We start from the raw sequence: 18,331 nt of genomic DNA, 5'->3' as shown, positions 1-18,331 counted from the left end.
ATAAAGAAATCTCTCTATTCTGTTTATTCTGTTGAGGAAAATCCTTCCTCCTAATCTGTATAGATAGGAGAGGGAACATGTTAATATATTCAAGCTAAAGCTATTTCATTTCTACAATAAAGCTTCTTCTATTATTGTTCTTATCTTCTATTATTTCTATCACATAAGTCCGTCAGGTCTCCCTTACCTTCAATGATATTTTTTAGAGCTCGCATGCTCTGAAAGAACCCATCGACCAAAGCGCTCTGAAAGGGTCACGGACAATTCCTTACGAGCTTACGGGCCATACCAATGATCGACCGATCAAATGGTCCCTTATCACATGGTTATAGTAACTATGATTTATATATCTTGCCGATACTTTAATGTGCTTGTCGGGTAATTTGTTATAAGCTGTCTCATGTTTAACTTAGGTTTTAGCTTGGTGTAAGAAACTATGAAACAAGACTCTCTATAAGTGGTCATTTTGTACGTCAGAAATGCTCATGTTCTTATTAGTTAAAGCATCTGTTGTTCGTGATACTTGCAGTTATTAGTAATTATGATTGACTTATAATTATGTTATAAGTTTTATCTCTCGAATCAATATTACTTAATGTGCTCGTTAGTATTCTGTTTTATACATCCATGCACGTTCTTCCACACCCTCAACACAAAAATACGTATCATCCACTAATTCAACGAGATAACTCAATCATGTTGGTGTGGCACCGGTAGCATCTTCCTTCTGATCCTCCCATTCTTTCAGCCTATCACCGGCGTTGGATGGGAAGAAGAGACACCATCATGACGTTAACGCTGTGACGCAAGTCCCAAATATCACATCCCCTTCCTTCTCTATAAAAGCCAACCCTCTCACGCCTCAGAATCGATCATAAGAGCACCGCCGAAGACGATAAGATGAGGACAGTCGTCAAGAGTCGTGCTTCTCTCCTCCTCACACTCGTCATCGTCGTCTTCCTCGTCACAGGTCAGCTACAGCATGCCGTGAGTTAAAAGTTTGTTTACGCCTCTGAGAACTATCTACTCTCGTTCTGCATCGAGCTCTAATGATCCTATGCATGTCTTTTGTGCATTGTTTGAACTGGTGTAGCGAGAGGGGAGACGACCCCTGTGAAGGAAGCGAACCCGCATATTACATACGGTGCCCTGCGCCCTAGCACTCAGCCCGCGCGCCCCGGAGGACCCTATACGAGGAGATGCAGGAACACTGTTTACTGCCGTGCGTCTTCGACCCGTCCGCCTCCGCCTCCGCCTCCGCCTTCGACCCCATGATAGGCTACTTCAGCAGCATGGAGGAGTAGTTCCTTTGACGACGCAAAATATATACAGGAGGCAGATACGTACAATATATATATATATATATATATATATATATATATATATATCACTTCTCTCCTAAACTTTTTCCATGGTTGAAATTGTTGTTACCTTAAAATCCCTTAGCAATGGTAAAAGCTCTAGACCTGATGGATATACTGTTGAATTTATAAATTATATTGGATTATGATGTCGACCACTTCTAATTATATCATGAACTTGATGATAATTGAGCTAAGACTTCTATCCTTTTTAACCCTAAATGTCTTACTCCTCTTAATATCAAGTACTTTAGATCGATATATCTTTGTAATGTGAATTATAGAATTCTAGTCAAAGTTTTAGCTAATCGGATTAAGTTTTTTCTTAATAATCTTATTTCTAAAAAATATTCTATTTTTATGACCAATTATAGTATTCATAATAATATTCTTATGACTCAAGAGATTATATATTCTATGCATTGCTCTAGAAGTAAGAATGATTACATCCATATGAAAATTGATTTGAAGAAAGCATATGATAAACTTTCTTGAGAGATTATCTTTACCATGCTTAAACTAGACAAATTTCCATATAAGTCCATATGCTGGATTTATTCTTGTATTTCCTCTTCTTCTTTTGCTTGCTTGCTTGCTGAATGGTAAGCCCTCTAATTTCTTTAAGGGAAGACATGATTTTAGACAAGAGGATCCCCTTTCTCCGTACATTTTGTCATTGTTTCACAACATCTTTCCATGCTTTTAAATCAAGCTTGTGAGAGGAATCTGATCACTATATATAAATTATGTTATCTTCTCTCTATGTGGATATTTGTAATCAATATCAAATCTAATAGGCTATGTTTTCTTTTAAATATCTTACCACTTTTATTGCCCCCTAAAGAATCTCCATTAATTCTCACGATCATATCATACAGCAAATCTCTAATAGACTTCGTTACTGACATGGCTCCTTAGGTTTCTTAAGTTGGGAAAGTGATCCTCATTAACTCAGTTCTCAATGCTTTTCCCTATATTCTTTTTTTGAATATCAATCAGAGTATTAGAAAATATCTTTTGACAAAAATCTGATGGCTCTAGAGGTTTACACATGATCTTTTTGGATCATGTCATTATGCTTAAAGACATTCACTTGGTTATATTTATCCATCAAATCAAGTGTATTGCTCAATACCTAAATCATAAGGATACCATATGAGTTAATGTGGTTGGTCTATGATAAATGTGGCAAGGTTTTCCCTTGGAACAATAAGCAATTCACCATACTAAGGGCTATGGATCATTTGAAAATGGGTTTCTTTAAATTTATAAATAATGGTTCTTCTAACCATATAGTTTGAGATACATGGATTTTTTATTTGCCTATTTCACATAAACATATTTTTATTGATTCTTTCAATTTAATTCTTTGGGTTCTCATGTTAGTTCCTTGTTTTGTGATGACAGGATGGAATTATGAGTTATTATATGCTTTATTGGACCCTCTTTGATGGAAAACATTTTTAGGATTAATCTTCATATGGATCCTAACAAGGATATTTGGTTACGGCATTTTGACAATCAAAGTAAGCCTACTGTCAAATCTGCTTACAAATTCTTCAAGTCCATTAACAGTGAGCCTAGTGAGAACTAGGATAGATGGCACCTTCATTGTAACCTTTCTATTGCCACCAAACTCGTTCAACTTTAAACATATATTCAAAATATTTTCTCATAATAAATATTATAGCAATATAATTATTTCCCATATCTTTTGATTTTACAACATTATTTTGAGCCTTATCTTCAAAAGCCACTTACACAATTAATATTTCTAATTATTTTGGTATTAGCAATCTTTTACATTTTTTTACCCTACCCACTAAGTATCTTATACATAAAATATATTAAATTTTCTTCCATGTATCAATCTAAACTTGTTTCTAAAAATGTTCCTATATTTTGTGTTATTAGCCTAATCCTATTTCTTGGACTCTTTACTCATGCTGGTCCAAAATAGACCAAGAAAACACTTCTTTATTTTACACATGTGAATATTGATATAAAAGATTTCTTGCATATGACCTCAGTCCACCCTTCTCATTTTAGGATATTTAGATAGTGAATATGTCTCACATCAATTCTCAGTAATAATATAGTAAAATTATGAAATGTTTAAGATCATAGTTATGAGTTTTGATATGTTTTTTGAACATTGACTCTCAATGGCCTTGTGCAACCCTCCACCTTTCTCATTCGGGCTTGGGACCGACATTGGCGGTGTTAAAAACATATGTACTCATAACAAGAAATAATGAAAAAAAAAATCTCTCTTTTGAAAAATAAAAATAAAAATTTAGATGAATTCACTTTTGTCCGATTTGGTTTGTATCGACCAGTACATACTGCATAACTTGATATGCAAACCATACCATTTCAGACAATATATATACCACAAGAATCCAAGAGGGACCACCGTAGGGTCAATACTCAAGATTTGATACCTTAGTACATGAAAAATAAAAGAAGAACTACAACATAAAGAATTAACTAACAATGCAATTTGTTTTATACACAATAGAAAATGATCATAAAATTTCATGATTCATTAGTACATATACATCTATTCCCAAACCTAATGATTCTACCAAGGCTCAGCTGGTGGACATTAACAATAAAAGGTTCAAATAGTCATCTAAATACAATCGATTGAGTTCTTCAAAAGAATGGATAAATTCCAGTGTTTTAACATATGACTAAAAGGCATCGTTTCCTGAACTTAAGAAGCAGCAAATATGTTCTCTCAGTACTTTTATAGTTTTCTTTGCTAGCCAGAGTGAGATTCAAGTTGCATATCAGTGTTTCGCATTGTGCATTTATAATCACAGAATTACAGATTATTTTTTAGAGAAATAATACTACGGTAAGCAAAAAAGATTGTAGATATTCAATACAGATGTCATAAATGCACAAGAACTTCTTGTCGACAACTCATCATAAGAAAATATACTTTCAACATCAAGGTTATGAATTACACACTTAATTTCAGCAACCTTTTAAGAGCCAAGATAAATCATTTGATTTTGATAAGCAAGTTTAACAAATATTTTGATCACAATTACTCTAGAAATACTATTGAAAGTAGGAAGTATGCAACAAAAGAGCTGAAAACCAAGAAAAGTCATTCTACCAAGTGACACTATCGCATCCTCCATATCCACCTATTGCAATTGTTGTTACCTAGGAAATGAACAGACTAAAACGATTGATAAAACTCATACCTCAGGAAGGTTGCAGAAAGTCCACAAATCTCTCTATTTTGGATTTATTAACATCTACTCCATAGCATATTTTGAAAAGAGAAGAGAAAGAACCCATATTATAGGATTGTCATATGGTCACTAATCCTTCTTAAGATTTGACAAATAACAATCATCGAGAGAGAACTCTCATACCTCAAGAAAGCTAACTTTGTATTTTATTTCATTTAAGACCACCAAAATATATAAAAATTGACATTTGTCTTTATTATTTCTGACCTCTTCATATTCTCTATGATTTTTGTAATTTCTTTGACCTAATATCAAAGCAACATTAACTCATCAAAGAAACTGATAGCACCAAAAAACTCATTCGCTCAGATGGAAAGCAACCACAATTGTGGGTGTTTGAATTTAAATCATGATGTTTGAAAAATGCAGTTTAGTATGACCCCAATAAGTATAATCAAACATACATCATCCCAGCAGATAACAGTAGCTGCCCATCAATCATACAATAAACTTTTCGAATCTTAAGGGAGATAAATACAAAAGACAGATAACTAAATATGACATATCATATAACAGTCAGTAAGTGACATCAATTAAATATTTCCGATGTAAGATTAGAGAATGGACTTCATGTCAGCAAAATAAAAAAACTTTAGAAAGATATATTTTGTGAATTTCATCATTCAATGACATAGCCAATGTAATAATATACTCCTAGATTCCATACCTATATTAATGCACATTTAGAGGAACCATAGAACTAATCACTGCATCATGTTCAATGGGGATAAAAGAAACATACTTTAGATAAGCAGAGCCACCAACAGAAAGTCCAGTTGCATCTGCTAACTGTGCAATCTTCAAGTGATTCATCAATAGTGAGGTATCATCTTCAGTACCTTTACATTCAACTCCAATAATGTATGCTCTTGAAAAACCTACAGTCTTAATAAGATAATTTGTTGGTTTTAAAATGACAAAAAATGGAGCTAAATATCAGTTTGTAGTATATTTTGCTAGGAAAGTGCAAAGCGAAAAACACAAATAAAAGAGAAAGAAGGCTAAAGGAATCAAAATATCTCGAAAAATATTATTGATGAATGACTTATGGCTTGCAGGCTCTACGAGTACGATGCAATATTATTGATACTTACCTTGGGCGCTTGCAGTCATACTCCTATGAAAATGTGTTGCCACTTTAATTCCACCAAACTTCTCTGTGCAACTCTGCCAACAATGGATCTTCATGTCAAGCACTAGAAAAGTCTTCCATATTGCTCTCATAATCTGCTGTAAAATGTTGTAAGGCTTCTAACTTACCATAGGCGCTTGCACTCATGCTTACTATGAAACTGTGTTGTCAATTTAATTCCACCAAATTTCTCCGTGCAACTTTGCCAACAATGGATTTTCAAGTCAAGCACCAGAGAAGTCTTTCATATTGCTCTCATAATCTTTTCCACCAATCAGCCTTTTCATCTTATGACACTAAATTGGGCAAAGGGCAATTCAGGTTTTGTTGTTTTGGGAGTCTCAAAGATATTCCAAAACCTGAGTGTTTCATCTGCTGTTGCAGAAGCTACTACACCTCCCAATGGGCTCCTAGCCAAGAAATGAACCCGGGATGAATGACCGGAAAGCTCAGCCGCTCTCGTCATGGATGGGTAATTCCACAGGGTGAGTTGATTCTTCGGAGAACCATGGGAGGTTAGTAATTCAGATTTGTTCTTGTCCCACAGCAATGCACAAACTTCAGAGCCAGCATCGATCGAGTTCAAGCAAGCACCGTTAACAGTGTTCCAAAACTTAATGCAATGATCATTGCGACCTCCACCAGAAGCCAGCAGGTTGCTCCTAGTTGGGCACCAGTCAAGGGCCTTCACAATGGAAGTGTGGCTGCTGATGCGGTGAAGCCACTTATGTCGGCGAGGATGGTGTTGTGAGACCGGCATGCAGGCATCCCATATGTACACTAGTTTGTCGTGCCCTCCACTCGCCAAATACCGCCCCGACAACGCAGACCATTTAAGACTGCAAACTCCACGCCGATGCCCATTATAGAAACAGATGGACGTGTCATCCTTTCTAAAGTCATAATCAACAACAGTGCCATCTGATCTTCCAACCGTCAAGATTGAATTACTTCTCCACGCAAGTGACAACACAGGGGTCAGGTTCTCATCTTCTTCCGTCACATTCACATCTTTTCCTGTTGCCGGATCAACCAAGGCTAAAACTGAATTGCCTAATGCGACAGCAAGAACTGTGCTATCCGGCGACCAGCTGATGCTAGTGATAGGTCCGCTGTCTTCTACGGCTTGTAGAAGCACCTTAGTCGACTTGTTTGCATCATCCCAGAGGCACACTGTGTCGTCGAGGCCAATCGCCAACATATTATTGCTTCCCCAGTCGAGGAGATTCAAACCATCTTCATCCAACATGCCGTGGGCATCCAAAACCCTCTCTGGTTCTCTAGGGATTCGCCTCTGCTGCTTCTTCGGCGGCCGAATGGGCTCGTCAAATTGGGGCAGCATGCTGGCCGGCGCCTCGGGTGCACTCTTGAAAGCGAGGATACGAGACCTGTTCTTCAAAATGCACTCATCAAGAAGCTTTTGGTACGCCACGCTCGATGGGGATTCTCTCGAACCATTACGCTGCGGTCGCGAAGGCATGGTTAGGGCAAAGCGTGCGTAGTCCATGTCCATCGCCGACCGGAACGGGATGAAGCGGTCGTACTCCACACGCCTAGTACGAGAAGAAGCCATTTTTGCCGATGGAAAACAGAACGAGAATCGGCCTTGTGGCCAGAAACGATCAAGAAAACAAGAAACCAGAAACGATCAAGAAAACAAGAAAGATTGATCTTCTCGAGAGAAACTCGAAAACCTAGATTATCGATAACCAAGAATTGATCAAGAACCCCAAGAACAACAAAATTCAAGTCGCTGGAAACGTCAATTACGATCGATCACAACGAAGAAAAATCCAAATTCAACAAAATCTTGAACCCGAATCGAAACTTAGACAGTTCAAGACCCAAGCGAAACGGAACCTTCAGAAAAGGAGACGGAATGAGATCACTGCAATAAGAATCTAAATTCTTCCCCCCCAGATCGAAGAGGAGGGTGCTCGCTCCCAACTGTGCCCGTTCGCCGGCGAGAAGCTCCGACCCGGACAGAACGACGAGATCGCAAACAGAGCAGAGGAGAGCCGAGAGCCGAGAGGAGAGCGCGAGGGAGGGAAGGGAGAGGTTGTTAGGTGTGCAATGGAGGGGGCTCGGCTTATATAAATACCACTGAGCAAGCGTTATGTTTCAAAATCATGCCGTTATACTTAACTAACCAATACATAGCAGTGTAATTTTAAATCATACCGTTATATATATATATATATATATATATATATATATATATATATATATATATATATATATATATATATATATATATATATAACTTATTTTTACTTTTTTCATTTGTATTAAGAAAAAAATTCTTGGCATTATCATTCTTAATTAATATATTAAAATAATAATATTTTTATTAATATAATTGTTATGAGTGTCAATTCATAATATAATAAATCACATCTAGCAGATATTTTAATTTTAATATTAAAATTAATAGCTTTTAATACATGTAAGAATAATCTTGTTTCACATGAATTAAGCATCCAACTGGTATTTTTCATGAATCCAAATATAACTTGTGTCATCTCAAAACACTATATAAATTTTTGTTATTATCCATTCATTATATACTGATCTTATTATTTAAGATGATGTCATGCACTCTTGCTTCGTCGTTGATGTCGATCTTAATGTGCCTACTAATCCATGATTGAGCATTTTCCTATTGTGTTGAAAAATCAACTAATCCATTTTATATATTATATTGGAGCTAGAGTCTAGTGTGATGTCAAGACACATAATTGTGGCTCAAACAAAATAAAAAAATATAATCATATTAATATATCTATTTAAAAAATAGAAAAAGATCATTCTTGAATATCTCAAAATATTTATACTCATAAGATATCCACATCTTTATGATCCATAACTCTTTTTATCAACACCTATAGATCAAATATCAATTTCTCCAAATTCTACACTCCTAGATGGAACTCAACATTGTTAGCTATATATATTTGCTAACAACTCATTCCCTAGGATCCCATATCAAGTCTTTAACTCTATTGTTTCTCCTCTATATATTTGCGATAGATTGAAGGTCTAACAACTTTTCTTAAAATATACTCAAGGTCTTTTTGTTGGCCTCTGTAGTCTCCTGGACCATCGTATAACCCTACTTAGAGAGTTGAAAATCTCCTCTACAAACAAGCTTTAATACTAGTGAGCTTGAGTCTTGCATGCTTTGTAATAAGATGTAGAGAGAGAGAGAGAGAGAGAGAGAGAGTAAGTGAACAAAAAGAAAAAAATTATATTACTATCATGAAATGTCTTAGAGCTTTTGAGGTGTAGTCTCTCTATACTCTTATCATGATGTAACTATATATTTTATACTTCGTCGAGAAATAATTTCTTTACCCTTGCTGTTGGAGAAATGCTCAAAAGCCAAGGGATATATTGAAGAAAAAGAGAAAAGCACTATTGGCTCTTTTCGATGATTCCTTTCCTAAGGGCATTCATCAAACTTGAGATGTTGTAATGTTTACATTATCAAAGCCAAGAGATTATTACCTTTATCGACACCTGAGAAGGATTATTCAAGGCTTTTTTTGATAACATATTAATCCTTAACCTCTACCCAAATATTAATCCTTGATGATGGGACTTTGGTGTTGGGAAGTATGATAATTATTAAATCTCATATTTCGATGATGAAATCAAATTGATAAAATTGAGAAACTAATATTTTTTGAGATAAGTGGTATAGAAAATACATTGACTAAGGATTCATTATCAAATATCGAGCCAAAGAATTGGTCATCATGTCAAAAAGTCATCAAGCCGAGGAATTCAACATCGAGTCAGAGAATTAATCGATATTCCAAAAATCGAATGTTATGCTAGAAAAAATGGTGATATATTGGAATATTCAATGATATGCTATGATGATGTGTTGAAAGTTTTGATAATGTGCTAAAAGCTTTGACAACTTAGTAGAAGCTTTGTGCCAAAAGAGTAATTGATGTTTAATAACATTGGTCAAATTTAAGTTGGGCTAAAATAGAGCTCACTTACTATAGCAATCATTGGGCTTTAAGTTGTGCCAAACTTAGGCTCTTAGAAGTGCTACGTGACTTACACTAATATATGGGAGATGATATTGCGTAAGTTAATCGATAACTGCAATGACAATGCTACGGCTATTGGGTAGTATGCGTTAGTGATTGTACTACTAGGCTCCTATTTTCGGTGATGCTATCGCCAACAACCCAACTTAGCCCTATTTAGTTAGGCTCCATGGTAGCACAGCCCTAACTCACCCTCTAAGTCACTCCTCCCCCTAGCCAACCTCTCCTCCCTTCTTCTTCCCTCTAAACCTTCCTCACAATCTTTTTGCACCATCTTTCATCCTCTTCCTCCTCAAAATCTCTAAACCTCCCCTCTTCTTTTTTCGTCTTCTCTTCAGCTAATGCCGAAGGACACTCATCCCTCCTCCTATAGACTGAATATCAAATTTTAGAACTCAATTAATTCTCATGGTGATCAAGAAAGAGGCTTGACTTGGCAAAAGGCTAGACTACAAGGGTAACCTCTAAATCCTCCTTTTGTTCTTAATTTATTGTTTGATCTTATTCTTATTTTTTAATATATATTATAGTCTTCAAGACACCTAGAAGATCCTCAAGGGATAAAGGAAATAGAAGAATAGATGAAATCTATGACACTATTCTTTTTTATTCGTATGAATATATTGTTAGATTTTCAAACTTCGAATACAAAGGAAAGTACATATATCTTGAAGATTTGGATGATTTTGATACAATTGGTTCGCTAACTTAAAGTTTGATTAGTGGCCCCAAAGCATATCACAAAATCAACTTCTATTAATAATAATAATAAATTATCCCTCTAATTGATATATATATTATCCATAAGGTGGACTTCCTATTATCGAGATAATTTATACAATCAGCATTTAAAAAAAATACCATCATTTTAAACTGATATAATTTCATACATGTGAACATATAATCCTTTGTCTCTTTCGAATATCTTATTACTTTCTTTGTAGTCCTTCAATGTTTTTACTTCTGGGTAACTCCAATATATGCCCAGTATTTTAATTGTAAAATTGATATCTTTTCCGACATAGACTTAAGCATAGAGTTTCAACTACATATATACGAAGAATATTTTCTTTATACGATTCTTTTCAAGTCATTTTAAATTATTTACTATTGACTAAAATTTTGCTTTTATGATTTACAAAACAAAGTTGTATATTAAATTTTTTCAAGACTCGATTTAGATATCTTTTCTAAGATAGTCTTCACAATCATTGAGGTCTATCATTGAATTACTCAATGTTAATAATATAAGATGTCTCATTCATATCAATCATCTTAAAATTCTTAGTGATAAATTTCTTGATTTAGTATAATAAACCAAAATCACTATTCGTAAAGTAAAATATTATACATATATAAGACCAATATAATAAACTTGCTCCTACTAATATAAATACTGATCAATAGTATTTTCCTTAAATATAAAAATAATGATATCAAGAACCTTTATATATTAGCATTTTGAAGCTTGTTTAAGATCATAAATGGATTCCTGAATTTGCATACCAAATTTTATATTTTTTTAATTTTCTTTGTAAATCATTTAGAGTAACCCATATAAAGCTAGATCTTTAAAAAAAAATTATTTTCATATTATTATGATATAACTCAAACTTCAGTCACTAATGTCATGATGATTCTTAACGAGTTCATTAAATACTAAATATCTCATTATGATCGATACATTCTTTATGAGTAAAACTTTTAACCAACCATTATATCATTCGACATTATCCTTTGAGTCATATTTATATAATAGACTATTTTATAATTATTAGATAATTAGATAAATTTATCAAATACCATTCTAGTTATTGATTTTAACTTTTTATTTATTGCATCATATTACTTTTCAGAATCATTACTTTTCATGACTTGTGAAAATAATAAGGGATCCTGATTCCTATATCATAATATAATTCTTGTAGATATGTCATATAATAACCATAAATAATATGATTCCCTTCCCTTTGAGATATTCCCAAGATTGTCAATTATGGTTGTTCTATATGACCATTAACAACGATATCAATATACTGTAGGAGTTTAGTAATGTTATTTTATTATTCCCTTTTATCAAATCATTTAATGATTTGAGTAACAATAATCTCTTGAATAATAAAGGAATATCAACTTGTATCCCCTGTATATCAAAATTGAATTTCAAGATTTTCACTCCCACTAATTTGCTATTTTATAGGAATCTTACATTACCATATTTAATTGTCCTCATACTATGATTAAAGCAATAAGATATATACTCCTTTAAAATTTTCTGAATAGATAATAAAATATTCAAAAATAGTTATTACATCTAATTTTCTTTTATATGAGTTGAAGATCCTTATCTCTATAGGACAATCTCAAATATGTAAATATTTTAAGTTAAGTTTCCTATCATTTCATAACTTAAAAGAAGTCATATAATTTACTTACTAATAATACCATTCAAGATATACATAGTTGTCTTTGGAGCTTCTTCTCACATTGATTTGAGTACAAAAGAATAATCTATCATGCTTCTAACCATATCTATAAAGGTACGATTATATTTTCTAGCAATCATATTATGCTATAACACATCTGATAAATCATATTAAGTATATATACCTTATTTTTTTAAGAATCTAGCAAAAGAATTAGAATTATAACTGGGTTCATCATAAATACCATAAAATTCATTACATATGAAGATCTTGACTTTTTTATCTAATTGTCCATCGATTTCATTTATGTACACTTTATATAAATTAGATATATATAATCATTTATCGATAGGTTATTTATATGGTGATTAAATGTCTCTCTTTAATAAGACAAAAGTATAGAATGACCCATAGATATAAGCATAATCTTAGGGAGTTTATAAAACTATATCTCATTTTAATATTTAATTATAGTACCATTATAAACTTAAGATTCATATTAATTATGTATAGACTATTATACAGAATTCAAAGGTTAATTTTTAATGAATCACAGTAAGTTTACAATCACCAAAGGGGAAATAATATTCTAACAATTCTAAGTAAAGAACTCAAATTCCTAAGATTATAAGAATACATCATGGATCCTCAAGATCTATCAATTGAATCATCTTTAGATGTAGGCGATAAATACAAACTAATATCGCTTTCACTTTAAGATGATTCCCTATAATGATAAATATCTCATTCTCTTTTGGTTTTATCCCCCTTTATTTTTTCTTTTTTTTAATGAATATCTATTATTGGTAACATATGTTGAAGCATCAAATTAATCTATCAAGTATTAAAAAAATAATTTTTGTAATATTTGATTTGAACCATAAAAAGGTTATATTTATACCTTTCCATTTCAAATCAAATCTTATAGTTTTTTTTGTCTTCACCTAACTTTCTTTGGTATAGAAGTAACACTTTATTGTGAAGATATTATTTTATGAGTTTATATAGTAATTATAAACTCAAGTGACTTATGCTTCATCCTTATTTTAGTGTTATCTACTTCTTGAGTAATACTCAAAATATTATGAGTCTTAAGTTTACAGCTTTATCATTTATATTAAGGATATAATCTTAAATTCTTCAAATACTATCATTTTAAGGTGTCAACTAATTACTTATCAGAAAATTTAAATTGATCCTTAAATATTCGTATGCACTAGTTATAAACTGTACTGAAGTCTAAGTATCATAAAATTGAGTATTTCATACATTTCTTGATCAGTCACCTCAATTATTTATTCCATAGAACTTTCAATAATTAAGTTTGTGTTTTGTTCAATTAATCTGATCAAGGTCTCACTCACTTAATAAAACTTACATATGCTCAAACCATTTATTTCAAAAGGTATAAGGACATTTACAAAAATACAATAAATGAAGTACCACTGTAATAATATAACATTAATGCTTTGAGTTTCCAAAATAAGCTGAACTATTGATATCATCTATATTTCACCTTTGGGTGAAATATTGATATATCTAGTGTTCACTCAAGATCATTTATGAAGAATTGATACCATCCTTGTGGAATAGTATTGTTACCTTTAGGTATACAACCCTAAACTATAAGGATATCCAAAATAGTATCATTCTATCCTATTATATAACTATTTGAAATAAATTCTCTTTGGGATTATCTAAATATCCTAATTATATGTCATCGTGAATATTATTTTATTTAATATCATTTAGGATCAATTCCATAATTTTATAGATTACTGGTCTAGGTCACTTTGGTGGCTGCAGGACCAATACAAAAAGATAAAATACAATCTAAAATATCCCATGAATGATAAAAACTTTATTATAATTCATATCCCATAAGTCTATCATCCCAAGCTACTTTGGTAGCTACCGGTCAAATAAAACTTAGGAAGATAAATTACAAATAATATTCACCAAATTTTTTTGTCTTGATTTATGCTGCCATTGTGAATATTATTTTATTTAATATCATTTAGAACTAATTTCATAATGTATTTTATAAATTATTGATCTAGATCACTTTGGTGGCTGTAGGACTAATACAAAAATATAAAATATAATCTAAAATATCATATAAATGATAAGGCCTTTATTGTAATTCACATCTCATAAGTCTACCATTCCAGGCTACTTAGCAGCTATCAGTCAAATAAAACTTATGAAGATAAATTATAAATAATATTCATAAATTTATTTATCTTGATTTATGCTGAAGCAGTTCAATAATACAATAATAACCATAATAATTATTGAATATTAATTAGCAAAAAATAAACTCATATGATAATCATGATAATATATAAATCATGATAACATATAAATCATAAAGAGCCTTTATGTGAAAGATAACTATCATTTTATAATTTTAAATATATACATGTGAATAACTAAATGAATATCTAAGAACAATAATTGGATTTTATTTATCACATGTTAAAAATATAATCAATAAAAGTAAACTGTAATTTATATTTTTTAATCAAAAATTAAATCTAATCAAATAACAAAAAAATATAATAATGATCAAATTCAATCACAATTATAATAAATCATATTTATCAATTTTATAATTAAAAATATAAATTAAAATTCTCAATCTCATAAGGATAAAACTATAAATATGTTGACATGATATAAATTGAAATTATGAAATTTATAAAGGGCAGAACTATAATTTGACAAAAACCTAGTCTCAAGGGTAAAACTATAAATATGTCAAAACCCTAGACTACGTTATCGTCGCTTGTGCGTGCGGTGTTGCCTTTGATTGCCCATGGCCACTGGCACCGCGGGGCTGCCTCTGCCCGCGCGTGGCGGTTCCTACTGCGCATGGCCTGCCCACGTGTGACCGTCGCCTGGGTGCGGCCTATGCCCACGCACAGCCACAACCACTGCCCTCTACTGACAGGGGCAGCAGTGGCTGCCATCTACGGCCACCACCCTTCCGTAGGTGTCCTCTACGAGCGCCACCATTACACGTGAGGGCGGCCACCGCCTTCACACGGGGTGTAACCGTCGTCTTCCATGGGCATCGTGTTCACAAGTAGTGCGGGATGCTCATGGTGTTGCCGGCATCCGCGTGTGGCTGCAGTGATGCGCGCACTGCGTGGTGCAGCCACTACTCACAAGTGGACCACTGCCCACACGCAGCCGTGATGCGCGGCTATAGGGTTGTAATAGAGATCATCACCTCAATAACACCAATAGTAAATAGTAAATTCATCAATCAAATATAAAAAATTATGCATTGCTCACAATTAGCGATAGAGCAAATCATATAGAAAAAAACAGATCAATAATATCCGACGAATCATTCATGCATCGTAAATAAAAATAATAGATCTAATAATATTTGTTCTCAAGAACCTAGGCTCTGATACCAATTGATAGCATAAAATCTATAATCATGCTATCTATAATATAGAAAAACTTTTATGCCAGAATCTGAAATCAAATAATAGTATATCTAAATAATATTACGATGTGTTGTTCAGAAGAATAAACATTATCTGATCTACAAGCGTACCATCGTCGGATCTGAGATATCAATCTGCAAGAAGAACTATATGACATTCTTTCTCCTCTCTTCTTATCTTTTTAATTGATGGATTAGGGAGATTGAGAGAAAAACTTTAATCTCTCAACTATATTGAGATACATCTTTTTAGCCCTTAGAGATTCTGTCTATTTATAGGCGAGAGCAGAGAGTCTAGGATAAGTTATTAGGAGAGTTCCTCCCATCAAGGGCATCTCCTAAAGAATCATATTATAATATGAACTTCTTTTCTATTGGTCAATAACCATAATCAAAATCCAATCATATCTATAATATATCTTACCTAATTAAATATGACCACATAATCTAACATATTATTCTCCGAGCATACAACTTTGACATATAAGGAAAAAGAACTAATTTGGTTCTATTATTTACTCTTGAGCATTTGACCTTATTATATATATTTATGGTTTTCAATATAAATTAAATTGATGATCGTGGATATCAGATGATGTCACATAGATTTTAAAATACCAAGTCAAAAAGGAAATAATTAAGTATAAATATTGTTGGGTGACATACCTTAATTGTTATAGAACAATAATTCAGCATGACATATTTGAAAGCTAGAAAAATAACTAACTTAAAATTGTAACCAAGTCACAAGTCACCCCTTTTATTAAAAATACGTTTGATAAGTTCAAAAAATTATGAAATTGTTTACAACATTTTTGTCAATTTATCTACTAGTATTTATTATATCTTGTGGTGGCTAATTTCAGACATTTAAAAAATGAGTATCCTCAACTTAAAAAGTAATCATTAACCTAGAAAAAGAAAAAAGCACTCAAACCAAATTGGGATGAATCAAGTTAGAAATCAAATAGCAAATAAATAAATAAATAAGTAGCACACTATGCTTTAATGGTCTTTAGCGATGAGGTATTTAATTCTCCCAAAACATCTTTTATCATATGATGAATTGCTTGAAGTATTTCATGATTTATATAATAAATTTAAAAAGATTGATAAAAAAATATAATTTGGTAAAAAATGATATTTCTCTCACTAATAAATTTGATGAATTAAAAATTAAGTATGATAATTATATGTCAATATCTTGCACTATATGAAGAGTTAAAATTACTTAGAAAGGAAAATATGTTACTATAACAAACATTAGAAAATTTTAAAATTAAAAATAGGTCATTAAATATGATTCTTACTCATCAAGGTTGTGTATAAGAAAAGAAGGAATTAGGTAGTAACTGTCACATCCTGAATTTTTTTTTTTTTTCATATATTTTCACACAGGCCAAATAAATAAACATCACTTTATTCATCATCTATAACCATTTATTACAATTCATTTATTCATCAAATTACAAATAGAAAAGTTAACTTCAAGAGTCATCCAAGTGGCTCTACCTAGCGGTAGAGGAATGTTCGCTCTCCACTGGAATCCGATTTAGTACTAGAGGGAGGCTGCTCTGAAAATCAAAAACAACGAAAATTCAGCAACGCTGAGTAGGAACCCCAAAAGTCAAATCAAGATAAATACATGACCAAAATTCAATCAATCATCCCATTGGCGTATATCAAGTACCCGAAGGAGCACTCCCCCAACAGCGGATGGAGAGGCTTTATCCTACGGGATGAGTTTGTGTTCTCCCAACAGCGGATGGAGGCAAACTCATATCACACTCCCAACAGCGGATGGAGTGGTGTCCCACACCCGCCAAAGTGGGGACACGTTCCTCCCAACAGCGGATGGAGGAACCGTCCAGCCGCCACGTCTGACGGCCCGCTAATCCCCGAAGGGAATCGCCCTACCTGCTCTTGGCAGGAATATAATCTCACACTGGTCATATCCATTTCGGGATGAAATAACATATTTAAAACGTCTCTTTCAAAAATCATCAATATCAAATAATATAAATTAACCCCCAATTGACTTGAACTCTAGTTTAATCGATTCAATTGAACTCGATTCACTAGAGCCTAACTGAACTGATCTCTAATCCTTATTTAACTGGTCTGGAACCACCCTAGACTAGTATAATTTAGACTAGATTAAGTTCAATTTAGGTTAAACTAACTTGAATAAGTCAATCAATTCAGAATCACCCTGAATTGATCTAGACTAATCAAGTATAGTTTAATTCAATCAATATTTGGGCTCAAGTTCAACAATAATATTGGGCTAGATTGAGTCAGTCCATCTATTGGTCATGTGCATTATACATGATTGAGCATGCATTACATAAAACTGATCCAGCCTTAGCCCATGGACTAGTCATAGCATATACCCATTAACAACATATATGAAAACATAATAATGCATTAAAAGATAGATGAAGAGAAAAGTTTTAATACAAAGAAATAACATTCTCAATTTGACTAGAAATCATAAGACATTAAAAGAGGGACTAGGAGATAAGTTTTTAACACAAGGAAATAGCTTTCTAAATTCAAATAAAAATCATGTTTTCAACACATAAAATTTCAACATATTCTAGTCATATTTTAAAT

At 32.7% G+C, this 18,331-nt stretch overlaps 2 protein-coding genes and 1 long non-coding RNA gene across 7 annotated transcripts in view; 1 reads left to right on the top strand and 2 right to left on the bottom strand.

Moving 5' to 3' along the window:
* Nucleotides 1-834: 834 nt before the first annotated feature.
* On the top strand, nucleotides 835-1,507 carry LOC103999734 (uncharacterized). The gene is made up of 2 exons (XR_001975938.2): nucleotides 835-970; nucleotides 1,094-1,507. It is a non-coding gene; the product is annotated as an uncharacterized LOC103999734 (long non-coding RNA).
* Nucleotides 1,176-18,331, bottom strand: part of LOC135671025 (cell division cycle 20.2, cofactor of APC complex-like) — a 73,019-nt gene continuing 55,863 nt past the window's right edge. For all 5 annotated transcript variants that reach the window (XM_065178887.1, XM_065178885.1, XM_065178889.1 and 2 more), the window contains one exon: nucleotides 1,176-5,518. The gene's annotated coding sequence lies outside the window, so the exon portion shown is untranslated. The remainder of the gene's footprint in view (nucleotides 5,519-18,331) is intronic.
* LOC135671004 (cell division cycle 20.2, cofactor of APC complex-like) lies at nucleotides 5,734-7,575 on the bottom strand. The gene has a single exon (XM_065178828.1). The coding sequence runs from the start codon at nucleotides 7,336-7,338 to the stop codon at nucleotides 6,049-6,051; it is 1,290 nt and encodes a 429-aa protein (XP_065034900.1). The 5' UTR covers nucleotides 7,339-7,575; the 3' UTR covers nucleotides 5,734-6,048.

This window comes from Musa acuminata, unplaced genomic scaffold, assembly GCF_036884655.1.
Source record: "Musa acuminata AAA Group cultivar baxijiao unplaced genomic scaffold, Cavendish_Baxijiao_AAA HiC_scaffold_1137, whole genome shotgun sequence".
In the NCBI taxonomy this organism is placed as follows: domain Eukaryota; kingdom Viridiplantae; phylum Streptophyta; class Magnoliopsida; order Zingiberales; family Musaceae; genus Musa; species Musa acuminata.
The sequence above is the reverse complement of the archived record's forward strand: the minus strand, read 5'-3'. Positions and strand labels throughout refer to the sequence as shown.